This window comes from Scardinius erythrophthalmus (assembly GCF_964197995.2).
Source record: "Scardinius erythrophthalmus genome assembly, chromosome: 18".
Lineage (NCBI taxonomy): Eukaryota > Metazoa > Chordata > Actinopteri > Cypriniformes > Leuciscidae > Scardinius > Scardinius erythrophthalmus.
Window position 1 is genome coordinate 11,729,031 of NC_138238.1, and position 14,676 is coordinate 11,743,706.

Below are 14,676 nucleotides of genomic sequence, written 5' to 3' on the forward strand. Positions count from 1 at the left end.
GGTTAATGAGCTGATGAGTTGAATCAGGTGTGTTTGATTAGGGAGACAAAGAAAATGTGCAGTGTTGGGGTGCCGGCAGGACAGGTTTGGGAACCACTGGTCTAAAGGACCATTCACATTGAAAACTGGAGTAATGGCTGCTGAGAATTCAAGTTAGCTATTTATGCTATTTTAAAATATATTCAAATAGAAAATACTTTCTTTAATTGTATACTATTTCACAATTACCTTTTTTTCTCCACTATTACTATTTTTACTGTATTTTGATCAAATAAAATGCAGCCTTGGTGAGCATAAGAGGCTTCTATCAAAAACATTAAAAAATCTTATAAATTTAAAAGATAGGGATCACACTACATGAGATACATTCCTGCTTTTTATTACTCAAAACAATATCATATGTTTGTGGTGCATAAACGAGTGACTAATAAAGGAACCTAAACAGCAGCAGGCATATAAGGGCATAAGAAACACCTAAACGCTTAAGAGAAGAACAAAGTCCATATTTAAGATGGAGGTTTAAAGTGTGAAGGGAATCTGGGTCATAAAACCTAGTTAGTGGGGATGTGGAATCCTAATTTAGAATTAGGATGAAGTAGACTACTCATTTAGCAAAGTGTTAGCAACATAAGTTTTTACATGTACTGCACTCAGTATGCTGGAGCATACTGGACTGTCCTTAGCAATTGTTACATTGTAGGTAAAATGAATAACCTTGTATTTTAGAAGTGCTTGCCATCTTGTTGTCTTGTCTGGCTGTCAATGTTCCACATAATATACAATACAATCAACTTTTTTTACATGGGAAATGTATGTTAGGGTTTCACACATTTCCTTAAAAATATTACACAAAATGTTTTGCTTCTCAAGTACTGCAATGGACATTCTAAAGGATGCACACACTGTTCCTCTGTCTCTTTAAATGGATCCCCTTCCATTGCGCATGCGCGGACATCTCCGTGTTGAGTTTGCTCCAACCTGAGGAGCAGCCAGCCAGCGCGAGCTGCTCGTACTATGGGAGATTAAACGCTGGTCGAGGGGGCCAAAATTCGCACGCTGAGGGGTTTTCGGCGACCTGGGACGAAGAGGATATATATCCATATTGAGGGTCGACACTTTTGACAAGGAGTTTATCACGTTGAGCCTAAGAAATAGCGAACAAAATGCGGATAACGGATAGTTGCCCAGGTTTTCCAAATCCCTCAGCGCAACGGACAACAGCAGAAACAACATCCATGTTACTCACTGCTGCGATCATAAAGGATGCTTTTTCCTCAGAAGCCTTCTCCATTTAGCTTGTTTTCACGTGGCATATGGACGTTTAGCCACGAAAAGCTCAAGGTTTAAAGGCTTGAAAGCACACCAGCAGTGTATTTGAGCAGCCAGCTGAATGTTTACGCTTTAAAATGGCTGCGGACGGGATCAGAATAAGACCGTTGAATAATATGATGCTTTAAAGCTGGAAATACCTCATCTCTTGAGTTATGGTAGTGATCTGGGAGGAAAGATTTTTTTCAATGTTATGGGGAATTATTTTCCAGCCCTGTAACTGCAGGAGGTAACGTAGGAAATTCCTGCTCTTGTTCAGAAACACAATGAGGCGAGACAGTTGATTTAATATGCCTGTGTTTATGCTGATTTTATCTTATCACGCTCGGATCTGGAGGTTTTCCTTTAAACGATTGCCCTGATTTCGGGATACGATCGCTGATGTATAAGGAATATTCATGATCTATAAGTGAACGGTTCCCCCTGCTGTTATAATCGAAACAATCTGGCCGCCAGTAAGCAGGGAAGAAAGGCCCTAAGATATTGATACCCAATTCAACAGTGCAGCATCCTGAAACCATGGACGCCGGGAAGAGGATGCTCAGACCTGAGCTGTTTCTGGTCAGACAGAGACTGCAGGGCATGCAGAGATATTTATGGCTCTGTGTGATGTTCTCCCTGGTGCTGATAGCAGACTGCTCTCCATCTAAACCCTGTGAGAAGAACTGTCTGTCAGGCAGGTGTGTGAACGGATCTTGTGTCTGTGATCGAGGATGGGTTGGTGACCAATGTCAACACTGCCAGGGAAGATTCAAGTGAGTATTTACTAAAACATTTAAGGGTATTAAATGAGGCATTTGTACCTGTTTTCAACTCTGGAGAAACAGGGAAGCATGCTTGTTTTAAATTCAATGATCATTGGTGCATAGATGTGATTCCTTGAATTGTTATTTTATTACAATTACTGTAATACTTTGGAACTAAGTTTTATTGTAGGTTAATCATCTCAAGCATGTTACTGATTGCTGGATTTTCATATTTTTCTAACAATTTCTAGATAACTTGAAAGGGATTTTTCACATATGTGCACCATCTGGCTAAAAACTGATATGAAGGGCATTTGTTCTTTACTGTCCCCCCTCTCTCAGACCATTTTCATATGGCTTAAAATATAGATTTATCATATCCACATTGAAATCTTGGTATTCGCCTTTCTGCCGAATCCTTTGGGTCTTGGCACAATTTAGTTGAATTAAAGTTTTGTCCTTTCAGCACACATAAATGAAGTTTGCTAAGCATTTAGGCCTACACTTTGGTTTCCATAAAGCAGTACTGAAAAACTGGATTGTATAATTTGATGTTTTCTTGCTGGTCACACATTTACTTTACACACTGTTGTATATGTGTATTTTTTTAATAATTGTACAGACATTTTCAAACATTTACTATTGTTATTATTAATTCTGTGTTTTTTGTCTTCAAAAAGATGTCAAAGTTACTGAGGGCAGACATGATTTAGTTTTAAACGATCGTAGTTTGACAGCTGTATGATAAATGAAACTCTTGAACAAAGCTCCTGCACTCCTGTATCTTAAAATAGCATCCCGCTCTCATTGGGTGCAACAAAGATCTCCCTCTTCACTCCATCTTAGAAGCAGCTGAGAGGATGCTATTGGCATTTATAAGTGCTGTCACTCAAACTAAACTTCATACTGACACCCAACCCTGTGTGACAATGGTTGAAAGCAACAATAGCTGGATGAAAGGAAGTGGTCTCTGTTGATATTGGGATACTCTTGGCCATTGTTTGCCTTTAATGCTGGTCCAGGTGACCAGGAAATACTAGGAAGACCAGGGAGTTATATGACATTGTCATACTGCCCATTAGTTGCTGCTCCGCAAGTTACAAAGGCTGTCACATTGACAAATAACAGTAAGTTGTTATAAAGATTGTCTAAATGGATACATGGGATAGAAATTGTGCCTGGTGTATACCACTCTATTGTTTTGAACATGGCTTGCATGTTCAGATGTTGTTTATGAGGATGCAGAATTATTAATGAGATGTGTTAGGTTTCAGGCTCATAAACAACAATCTCCTTGCCATGATAGTGCTTTAATAATGTATCGAGACCAGTCTGTGTCTGTTCAAAGTTAAAATATAGCAACCTACCTTGAAACTACGAATCAGTCTTTTAATTTATTTCTTGGGGAAAAAAAAAACACTAAAATGGACATTCATCAAAGTGAAATATTAGCCATGTTTTTGCAATACCAATGATCAATGTCTAAAAAATGATAAGTTAATTTTCAAATAGAGTGAACTTTGTGGTTAAAAGTGAGTGCTTTGGAAATTTCTTGATCAGTAACTTAAGGATGTTGCCTAAACCTTAGTTCTGCTTAGAGATTGGTTGGGTTTCTGTGGTTGTGCCATCTAATGATGTAACTTCCTTTAGTTATTTTCCTGTATATTGAAGTTGATTTAGACTGAAGATGAAACTACATTACATGAAAATGTTTAAATGTTGTTCAAATTTGGTTGGTTTTGTCCTTAAATTGTCTATTGTCTCTGTAAATAATTTTGAGTACTTTATATTGCCATTATCTGCTATACTTGAGGTGCAATGGCTGTGTACATGTATTTTAGAATATCACCTGCCATAGTATCATTAGTTTCTCTCGAAATTATCTTTATAATAATTTGAGGGTAGTTGGGGGGGATTGTGGTTATGCAATATTTGCAACTCTGGTGGCTTTCTTAGTTGCACAGGTTAAATAATAAAAAAAATGTTTCTGTGTCTAAGGAAAATTGCATTGTAAGATTTTTTTTTGCATTAGATTTTTTTTTTTTTTTAGTTTAAGGTATTTCTTCAATCATGTTAATGGGTAGCCTAGTTGATGCATGTTGGTGGAAGTGAACAAAATCATTGATGTAAAAAATGCAGAGATGTAAAGAGTACCTGAAAACCATACTTAAGTAAAAGTACAGATGAACAATTCCATCATTGCTGTCAGGTGTGCCATGGAGATTTTAAAAAATATACCGTCACTTTCGGGCGGAAACCTCGTATCTCTATATTTCGTTTGCTTCGTTTTTGTTTTATTTTATTTTTGAAAAGCAGTGCTATTGGTCGTTATTCATGCCTTTACAAATAATTAGCCTAACTTTGACGTCACAGTGTTTATTTTAGACTTTTTTTTCCACCTGACAATAATGATATGTAGCCTTAATTTGTTTTATAATCACCAATAACATCATGAAACTTCCTATATGACCATATTGTGTTTCAACCTGACTTAAAGGATAACTGTCGCCAAAATGAAACCTAGGGTCTTTTTGTTAATCTACCCGAGGCAAGCTTTCGTTTAAAAGCATAGCCTAATTAGAATGGGATCGCCACTTTTAAGTTTGACCGTATGTATCTCAAAATGCCGGCGGACACAGCTACAGTGAGTTGTTCAAAGTCTTTCTTTTTAGTAAACTCTGTGTACACAAACAATGTTCTCAATGCTCGAGTTCATGTTTAGAGCCCCTGGTGATACTTCGATCAAAGTTTCATGTTGTGTCAGAGCCTTCTTAGTGTTTTAAAAATAGTGCTTTTTGATGCTATCAAAGTAGTGCCCCAAGCACTCCCATTCAAAAGGCAGTTTGACCGAAAATGAAAATACGGTCAAACTTAAAAGTGGTGTTTCCATTCTAATAATGCTTTTAAAGGTGCAATGTGTGATATTTCTTAGGATCTATTGACAGAAATGCAATATAAGATCTAGGGCTGGGCGATATGGAGCAAAAAATATATCTTGATATATTTAGCTATATCTCGATATACGATATATATCTCGATATTTTTACAGGAAAAAGAACCCCCCAAAAACTACTTTTAGTTCAGATTAACATTTGAGGCAATTGTATTCATAATGTCAAAATAAAACCTACGTAATGTTACTTGAAGGCATTATAGCCTACTATTCCTGCCAAACCTCCATGGTTGCAGTTAGTGTTACTACAGTAAATCCATGGTGAATGTTGCTGATCTGTGGACACTATAGTTCATTCATGGCACAATGTTTCTCCTGGTTTCCACGTCAGCGCTGTTTGATCTGTTAATATAGGAGAAATGTGAATGTTTCTCACTAGATCTCGCAGCGATGTTATTACTTCTGTGGCGAATTCAAATGCTTTCTTTACTGGATCTCTTAGCGCTGTGTAGTAACAGTGTCGCTTGATCACGATTGGCTCGCGCTGCTTTGGTCCAAACTGATAAACGGTCCTTCAACCACATAATAACGAGCAGTTTCGTTCCGCTTGCAGTACGTTTTCCATTTGATGTTGGGCAATGTTGTGGTCGCGCCGGCGTCTCTTACATTATGAGCGCGCTTGCCACAAGCAACGCGCCTGCCGCAAGCAACGTGCCTACATTTGAAATAACGACATTTTTATAAATATAAACAATATATCGATATATACGATATGTCAAAATCCATATCGTGTTTAAAAAATATCTCGGTATATTTTAAATATCGAGATATCGCCCACCCCTAATAAGATCCATAACTTTGTTTTCAGTGGTGTATAAAGACCTTACTTAATGAACCATTATGTTTTTATTACATTAGAATGAGTCATTTATATCTACATAACCGCGGGCACCCCCCTTCTATGAAGGTCGACATATTGTGACGTCATATTTCTACCGTAGAGAGCGTGTTTCGTCACTAACTTGAATGAGAAGCAGCAGAAGAAGACGCAGCAGAATACTCAGGTTGCCCCTGACTCTGCAAACGTGGAAAAAAACATGCTGTCTGAACGACGCCTCGGACATCGTAACGTTAGCTATTTCCCCTTACCTAGCTGCTTTGATGGTAAAGTCAGTGAATAAAAGACTAACACAATGATGAACAAGTAAAAATAACAATCGCAATAACATGTGGTTTTACTGAATAATTAAGTAAATATAATTTAATATAAAATATAATATAATATAGAGAAACCTCATTGCTTGACTTGCTACTCTGCTGACTCAGACGACGACATCTTCCGATCCTACGTCGGCCACCGTAGCTTCTCCTTCGAGTTTGCAATTTGAGGGATAGGCCGTGAGTGAGTGCTTGTTTGCAATTCGCAAATCTCACCACTAGATAAAAATTACACACTGCACCTTTAAACAAAAGTTTGCCTTGGGTAGATTAATAGAAAGACCCTAGGTTGCATTTTGGCGACAGTTATCCTTTAAGCTGAAGTTTCACCTTAAACTACTTTTAATATAATATCTGGCCTATAGGTCACTAGGCCTAATACACTGGCCTAAGGTCACTAGGCTATAATCACAATCTTAAGTAAATGTTAGCAAAACAAAGGGTCGCTCGATGGAGATATTTATGTGATAATTTCGATTGGGATCGACATCTTGAATAATAATGAAAATCTCACTAGCTTCCACAATCATCTCTGCTGTAATGTTCCGTCTGTGTGTTTAAAGTATTCACTTTCTAGTAGAGAGGCATCCTGAAAGCATACGAGGAACCTGATCGAGCACCCTCTACTTAGCTCAAGTTGTTCAAGCTCAGATTTGGACTGTTCCGGTCGAAGGTGAATGGGTAAAATGGTCAAATGATACTTAAAACATCAGGGAAAATAACCATTTCTGATGTTGAATTGTTAGGGATGCACCGAAATTACGGCTACCGAAATATTTGGGCCGAAACAGCCTCTGAAATCTGTGCCGTTTTCTGTTGATTCGTGAACAAAACTTAACTAAACATAATACTTTAATTTATAATCACAAAAAGCTATGTGCTTTGTTATCTGAAAAAAAGTCTCAACTTTAAAATTATGTCGCTTTTCTATCACGAACCGATCATCTCATCTCCTCTTTACTGCTAGTTAGGGTTGGAAATAAACATGAATGAACACCAGAAGGAATGTTGAAAGATACAGTACAACTTGATTAATATTCTGTAATATACAATATGCAAGTTGTGAGTTTGAATCCTGGGGCTGCCACAATTGTGCCCTTGAGGAAGGCACTTAACCAGGAGTTGCTCCGGGGGTCCTGTACTTAATGTAATGCAATCTGGAAACAATAAATTGCCATTCTAGACATTGTCATTGAAATCAATGCTATTTATTCTTAAAAATCTTCAGAATAATTTCAGATGGTTTTCTTAATATTTAAAAAAAACTGGCATTCAGAGTACTTTTATGTTTCAACAAAAGTGCTGAGATGGGTTGATTGGTGATTTCCCAAACAGATTCTATGTGTATTTCAGACGCGACACATCCATAACAGAGTTGGTTTTTCCTCATTATACTTTACACAAAATGTTTAATATTTTAAACATTGATATTTTTATGTTCAGTTAAGACCCTTTCATCATGTTGATATCAATATTTATACATTACATTAGACATAAAAGTTCTGAGACTTTAAAGAAAACGTACAGTCTTCTGAAAATTATTGTCAGTTGATGGGCGCCATTGACTTCCATAGTATTCCATTCCATAGTATTTTTTTTCCATACTATGAAAGTCAATTATTTGGTTACCCATTTTCTTCAAAATATCTTCTTTTGTGTTCAGCAGAAGAAAGAAATTCATACAGGTTTGGATCAACTTGGATCATATTTGGCGAAACTGTCCCTAGTAACTAATTACATTTACTCTGATACTTTACATCACTGATAAAATGTATACAAGGGGTTGTTCCTGTACCTGGTTACTTTTTCTTGTATTATTTTTCTTTTCTTGTTTTTAACCTTTTCACCCTCTTCATTTGAAACAGTCCTGCTGTGTCACAAATGCATTTTCAAAGTACAAATATTCTATTTAGTATCTCCATCAATATGAAGTCATACAAGATGAATACATAATAATTATAAAAGTATTAGCAGAATGTTTTCAAATGGTTTTAGAATGAGTATAATATTTAACACCACAGGACGTGTCAGTTTCCCAAACGCACGACAACTACCCCTGTGCGAACATATGAAATATGTCTGGTGCCTAGACTGCTGTAAAGTTGATTGTGAAATTATTTGGTAGGTTGATTAAGCAAAGCCGGTCGACATGATCTGTGCGCTATTTTTAGGTTGATCTTTATAGATGACTATCTGAAGTGCAATGTAAGCTACATCATCTTCATCAAACAAGCCTAACAGATTGCTTGACTTAGGCCAAACGTAGTTTTTACCTTGTTTTAATTTTAATTTCATGTGCTCATGGTTTGTGAAAGGCTGCTATAATTATATTATATATAAGTCAGTATAAGAGAAAGTTAGAATTAGTTTCCAACATATCTCTTAGTTTCTTTTCATTTTCCTGTAATAGCTTTTAGTTTCCAGTTTATATAGATTACCATTCAGGATCAAGCTAATGTGCTATATTGGCAAAATGCAGGCTGGACAAAGGTGAGTCCACCGGAAGGCAGCATATGAAATCTATTAAAAATCTATCTTTTTATTTGGACCAAGCATAGCCTATATCCAGTCATTTGTAATACTAAGCGCTCAGTCATTCGTCCACTGTGTGGATGCTTGCCCTGTATCACACTTCACCCAAACATCCCGGACAATAACAAGAAGTGTTTGACTCCTATGAAATAGTGCTTCCACTCTAAAATCCCCTTTGTCATTAAAAGTGTCTTACAGCTGTTAATGGAGTCACTTTCTCAACTTGTGAATAGATCTTGCTGTTGTACATTTGATCTTGCTTGCTCAGTGTGAGGGTAAATATAGCTCAGGGTTTTTAATTGAATCGCAAGTCAAATGCGGTAGAATAACTTTTACACGTTTAGAATGATGCTAATATATTCCTGTTCTGTAGGTAAACGGTTGTTCAGTGGAGAAAATACGGGCTAGATGATACCGCGACTTTAAATAAATGAACAGACCTAAATTGTTTAGCAGTCCTATCCTAGTGTCCTTGCCTCCACATCAAACTGGCACTAAAAACAGCTTTCCTGTTGCACAACAGCTAAACGAACAAGCGATGGGAGGCAACACACCGACTACAGGAAAACGAGGGCTGTGAGGACAGGCACGTTCAGGAAGTGATCGGTAGATATCAGTGGACTCCTATTCAGGTGGCAGGAAACAGGGCTTGAGTTAGCTGACAAAGAGGCCCTCTCAAATCGGACTTTACCAAATGCCACTGTCAACATTTGATTATGGCTGACTATAGTACTGAGTTGTACCTTTCAGACCCTATTTACCTTCAGCGCTCAAGTCTTTGTTTTTGTAATATTGCATTGGCTGTTCTGCAGATCTTTATGTAACTCCCTTCCCGTCCCTTTCTGAATGCCTGAGGCCAGCCTTTGAGCGAGGCTGAGTGAACCTTGTCCTGTGGTGGTTTCAAAGCCGTTGGGATAGGTATTAATCCTGCCTTTTGGTGGATATATTTGCTTTGGAACTGGGCTATTAAAGATGCATGAAAACCTGGTGAATATTTTAAGTGTTGACTCACCTACAGTTGCCTTTTTTCGCCTCTCCTCTGGGCCGCTGAGTGTGTGCCCGCGCAAAGAATCATCCCTCTCGCCAGCATTCAGCCTGAGGGATGTCCTCCCCGGCACAGGAAGTGGTGCACCGTGATTACTGTTTTTAACCGTTCTTAAAATCTCACTGTCTGATTATAGAGAACACAGAGTGGAGAAATAGCTTGTTAATAGGCTACGATTTAACTTGCAGCAAGGATGTTGCAAGCCAAGAATGCTTGGTTTTTAGCGTTTGCATTAGGTTGGCTGTATGTCACACATTTTGTTGTGAGGAAAATGAGGAATGATTAACAGACTGAAAGAAATGATTACTACAAAGGGTACAAAAATTAATTATGAGTTGTTTTCACTTTGCTGTGTGGTGCACAGATTAATATATTTAATGAATTTAGGTTTTATTTACAGAATTATAGAGTTTGGATATGTTCAGACTAGCACCCTAAAACGTTTTTAATATGTCATGTGAAAAGTGAGATTCCGGACAAAATCAGAATCTTTATAATTCTGGGATGATTTTGCATGGATAAGGGAACACAAACTATTAAAGTTAACTATTATTCTAATTGGTCGGTTGTGTGATGTGATTAAAATGAATACTTTTATTCAGCAAGAATGCATTTTGAGTCAAAAGTGACAGTAAAGACTTTTTATATTGTTGCAAAAAAATGCTATTTTCATAACTTTCTATTCATCAAAGAATTATGGGGAAAAGCATCATGATTTCCACAAAATATTAAGCAGCACAACTGTTTTCAACATTGATAATAAGAAATGTTTCTTATCCTAAAATAATAATAATAATAAAACTTTTATTTTAAATGGTGGCAATATTTCACAGTTTTTACTGTATTTTTGATCAAATAAATGCAGTCTTGGTGAGCTTATGAGACTTCTTTCAAAAGCATTAAACAATCATACCGATTCAAAACTTTTGAATAGTGTATGGCTATTATTAAGTAATAAGAAATAGTTATTGCTTTAAATAATTGTTTCAATAAGTGAATTCATTTGCGCCAAGAAATGAAAAGAATTTGTTGACGTTGTCCAAAATCCCACTTTGCCTGGGCTGATTCCAAACTTTTGATGGGCATTATGTTGACCTCATTGACAACTAAATTAAGCCAAAAATATTGTTTCTAGAAACCTTCTTGTATTAATCATAATTCTGATGTGATGTAACACCTTATTTGGATCTAAAATCCACTGTAGTGGAAAATTCGCTAAATTCACCTTTTAGCCTACCAGTAAAGGTAGATGATAAAATGTACAGTACCAGTCAGCTAGATTGTTGATACAGGAAGTTATGAAAAGTCTAGCAAGAAACACATTTGTAAACATGAGGAAGAGACAGATTTAATAACATTAAACATTAAAAGAAATGAACAGATAAATATACAGACAGGCAAACGCACACTCAGTGACATTCTCTTGTGCGCTGTTGTCAGGGACATGAATGAGAATTAATGATTCAATTACTGTGCAGAATTACAAAACTGCAACATGATAGAATGATAGCACGCATCTCCAGTTTTATCAGTAGAGAATAGCAGTTAGTGAACCTGCGTGTCTTTTACATTTTATTCTACATTTTAATCACCATGTATACAGGAATATTTCTTTAGTTGCAGTTTTATTTGGCATAGAAATGACACATTTTACTTTTAAGTATCATAGTAATGCTAAGATATCATGTGAATATTGATGTGTGTTGGCTTCCTCTACTCCAAGATGCTAGTGCAACACCAGCTCAGTTCTCTTAAAGATGAGCAGGACACAGAAGCTCTCGGCAATGCCACTTAGATTGATGACCTTGTAAGAATTCAGCCAGAGAAGTGTTTGGCTTTTGCGAGCAGTAATAACGCGTTCAATTAAGAGTGTGTCTGTGGAACATTGGGGTCATTGTTTAGAACGATAAACAATCTACAAACAATAGGCCTTGTCTGGGCAAACAATGCTTTCAGCTTGATGCGGTTAATGTGGACCGCGACACAGACAGGCCCTGAGTGTTCCATGATGATGCAATATGGATCCAAGCGCTGTCACTCCATGGGCCGATGGCTCTGTTGCAGTCCGGAGGGAGAGGCAACTGATTGGTTAGGCCTGTGTCATGAGCACATTTACAGCAGTGAATCACTGTTGATCTGCTCCCACACAAGCCTGTGTCCATATGGCCATAAGTAACCACAGAAACCATATTCATCGTTGTGCATACTTGTACTGAAACAGCACTTCTCCGCAACGCCTCTGGCTTCTTTTCTTATGCGTTGCATTGTTCTGTTTGTCCCACGGGATCGATCTGATGTGAACGGCAACTCTGATCTTATTTTTCAGGTTGACTGAGCCGTCTGGGTTCTTAACAGATGGCCCCATCAACTACAAGTACAAAACAAAGTGCACCTGGCTGATTGAGGGCTAGTAAGTGTTATTCAGTCATCCTCTCTCTTATTGTGCCCACACTTCCCTCTTGCATAACCCCCTATTTAAATAGACTTCTGCAGCCCTTACAAGGGTGTTTTCTTCTGTGTTGGGTTACCAGAAAAGGCTTGGACGAGCACATTCCGCCTCGCACCCTTCAGACTTGGCAGAAATGAGTCTGCTGTAATATGTTCTCATAATGGATTATGCAGCCAGCAACACATTCTTAAGCATTATGTCATCACCTTTGTTTTGCAGCCCAAACGCAGTCCTGAGGTTACGGTTTAACCATTTTGCGACCGAATGTAGCTGGGACCACATGTACGTCTATGATGGAGACTCTATTTATGCTCCTTTAGTTGCTGTCTTCAGGTGAGTGTGTTTTCTAAAACTGAAAACTGGGTTTTCAGACTTTTTCGTGCCAAGTACCCCCTTCCTAAAATATAATGGCAGCTATGTATGTTCATGCATAAAGACCCATTTATACTGTGTGAGAGAAATATTTAATGTGTTATCATAAAGGCAACATGTTGTTTTAACAATTACTATAAATAATTGGATTTTATATTGTCAAAACTAATGTCAAAGGCAATTATCAAAATTTTAGATGTTTATTTTGTATTAATTTGACAGAATTTCTGGTTTTCTGTACACTATTAATGTTAGATCTACACTATACGGTTCAATTGTAAGAATTTTTTTTTAGCAAGCGTGCATTAAATTGATCAAAAGTAAAAGTAAGTGACAGTAATGACCTTTATAATGCTACAAAAAGATTAAAGTTTAAGATTAAAATTAATACTGTTCTTTTGAATTAAATTGTTCTTTATTTGTCATTGTTATAAATAGCAACGAAATAACATCAGAGAATCCTACAATATAAGTGCAAACTATGTACCAGACAACAGAGACATAAAAAATACTGTCCATATGAAAAAAATAAAATAAAAACTTTCTATTTATCAATTAACCCTGAAATCTCGGTTTTCTCAAAATATTAAGCAGCACATCTGTTTTCAACATTGATAATAATAAGAAATGTTTCTTGAGCACCAAATCAGCATATTCTAATGATTTCTGAAGGATCATGTGACACTGAAGACTGGAGTAATGCTGAAAATGTGGCTTTCCCATAACAGGAATAAAAAGATATCATTAAAATTCTAAATAAGTTTATTTTTTATCTAAATATATCACAGTATTACTTTTTTCTTCTTCTTCTTTTTTCTTCTTTTTGCAGCCTAGACTACTTTTAAAAACATAAAAAATCTTACCCAAACCTGAAAATAAAATATTATCATTTATTTATAAAACACTTTTCATGATAAATTTCAAAGCACTAGGTATGTTAAGAAATTATTGCATAAAACATATTTAATAAATATTTTAAGGCGACATGTTAACTTTGAAAGCCCTAAAATAGATTTTGTAAAGTATTTTCTTTCCACATTTTTGGTGGACCCCATAGCACTCCTTTGCACCTTTGCAAGTAGAAAACCTCATTCCTGGAGTCGCACCGGAAAATTTCACTTTACTGCGTAACAAATGGAATAAGTTACTGCTTTTAAGGAAGATTGAGGGAACATTTCCTAACCAGCTTCTATTTTTTTTGTAATTGTCTCACAGTGGTCTCATTGTCCCCGAACCGAAAGGAAACGAGACCGTCCCTGAAGTGGAGACCAACTCAGGCTACGCACTCCTGCACTTTTTTAGCGACGCTGCCTACAACCTGACGGGATTTGAAATCTTCTACTCGTGAGTATTCAGCCACGCTGGGACAACAGAGTTAATGAAAGCCTGCTGATTTGGTCTAGTGTTAATTTCTCAATGCGTAATCACACAGAGGTCTTAATTTTATCGCCTCTCTGCTTGTTTTATTCTCAGTGTAATAACAGACCAGTCCTGTTCAATATATCCTCCCCCATTTCAGGTACATCTGTGTACGAACTTCCTCCTTGTTTGCTTTTTACAACTTTCTTTCTTCATCTCTCCCTCGACAGAATCAACTCATGTCCAAATAACTGCTCTAGCCACGGGAAGTGCACCTCGGGGAACTCGATAGCGAGCCGTGTGTATTGTGAATGCGATAAGTACTGGAAGGGTGAGGCCTGTGACATCCCGTACTGCAGGAACAACTGTGGCAGCCCCGATCACGGCTACTGTGACCTCACCGGGGAAAAGCTGTGCGTGTGCAATGACAGCTGGCAAGGTACTACTCACTTCCCCTCTCATTTCCACTCCTCTCCTGTATTCTACAGGATGCTGTGAAGATCCGAGACCTTTCCAGTTTCACGTTCCCAACAGAGCATTGTGTCTCAGGTAGTTTTGGTTGTTATGTGCGTTGTCTCCCCCTGGTGTTGATTTTTTTAATAGTGCATCTGTCACCTCTGCATCACTGCAGCATCCTCATCAGGCTTTTGCCACAATGTCACAAAATGTCAAAGCATGATAGAGCATTGACATCAGGATGCCTTAAGGTTAATTTAATGAGTCTTTCTAGTCA

The 14,676-nt window shown here is 37.3% G+C and overlaps 1 protein-coding gene across 1 annotated transcript in view; it reads left to right on the plus strand.

Annotated features, from left to right (window-relative positions):
- The first annotated feature begins 947 nt into the window (after positions 1-947).
- atrnl1b (attractin-like 1b) overlaps positions 948-14,676 on the plus strand; it is a 93,557-nt gene continuing 79,828 nt past the window's right edge. Inside the window, exons 1-5 of the mRNA XM_081393527.1 lie at positions 948-2,084; positions 12,090-12,173; positions 12,432-12,545; positions 13,800-13,928; positions 14,174-14,382. Coding sequence (XP_081249653.1) covers positions 1,849-2,084; positions 12,090-12,173; positions 12,432-12,545; positions 13,800-13,928; positions 14,174-14,382 — 772 coding nt within the window. The 5' untranslated portion in view covers positions 948-1,848. The remainder of the gene's footprint in view (positions 2,085-12,089; positions 12,174-12,431; positions 12,546-13,799; positions 13,929-14,173; positions 14,383-14,676) is intronic.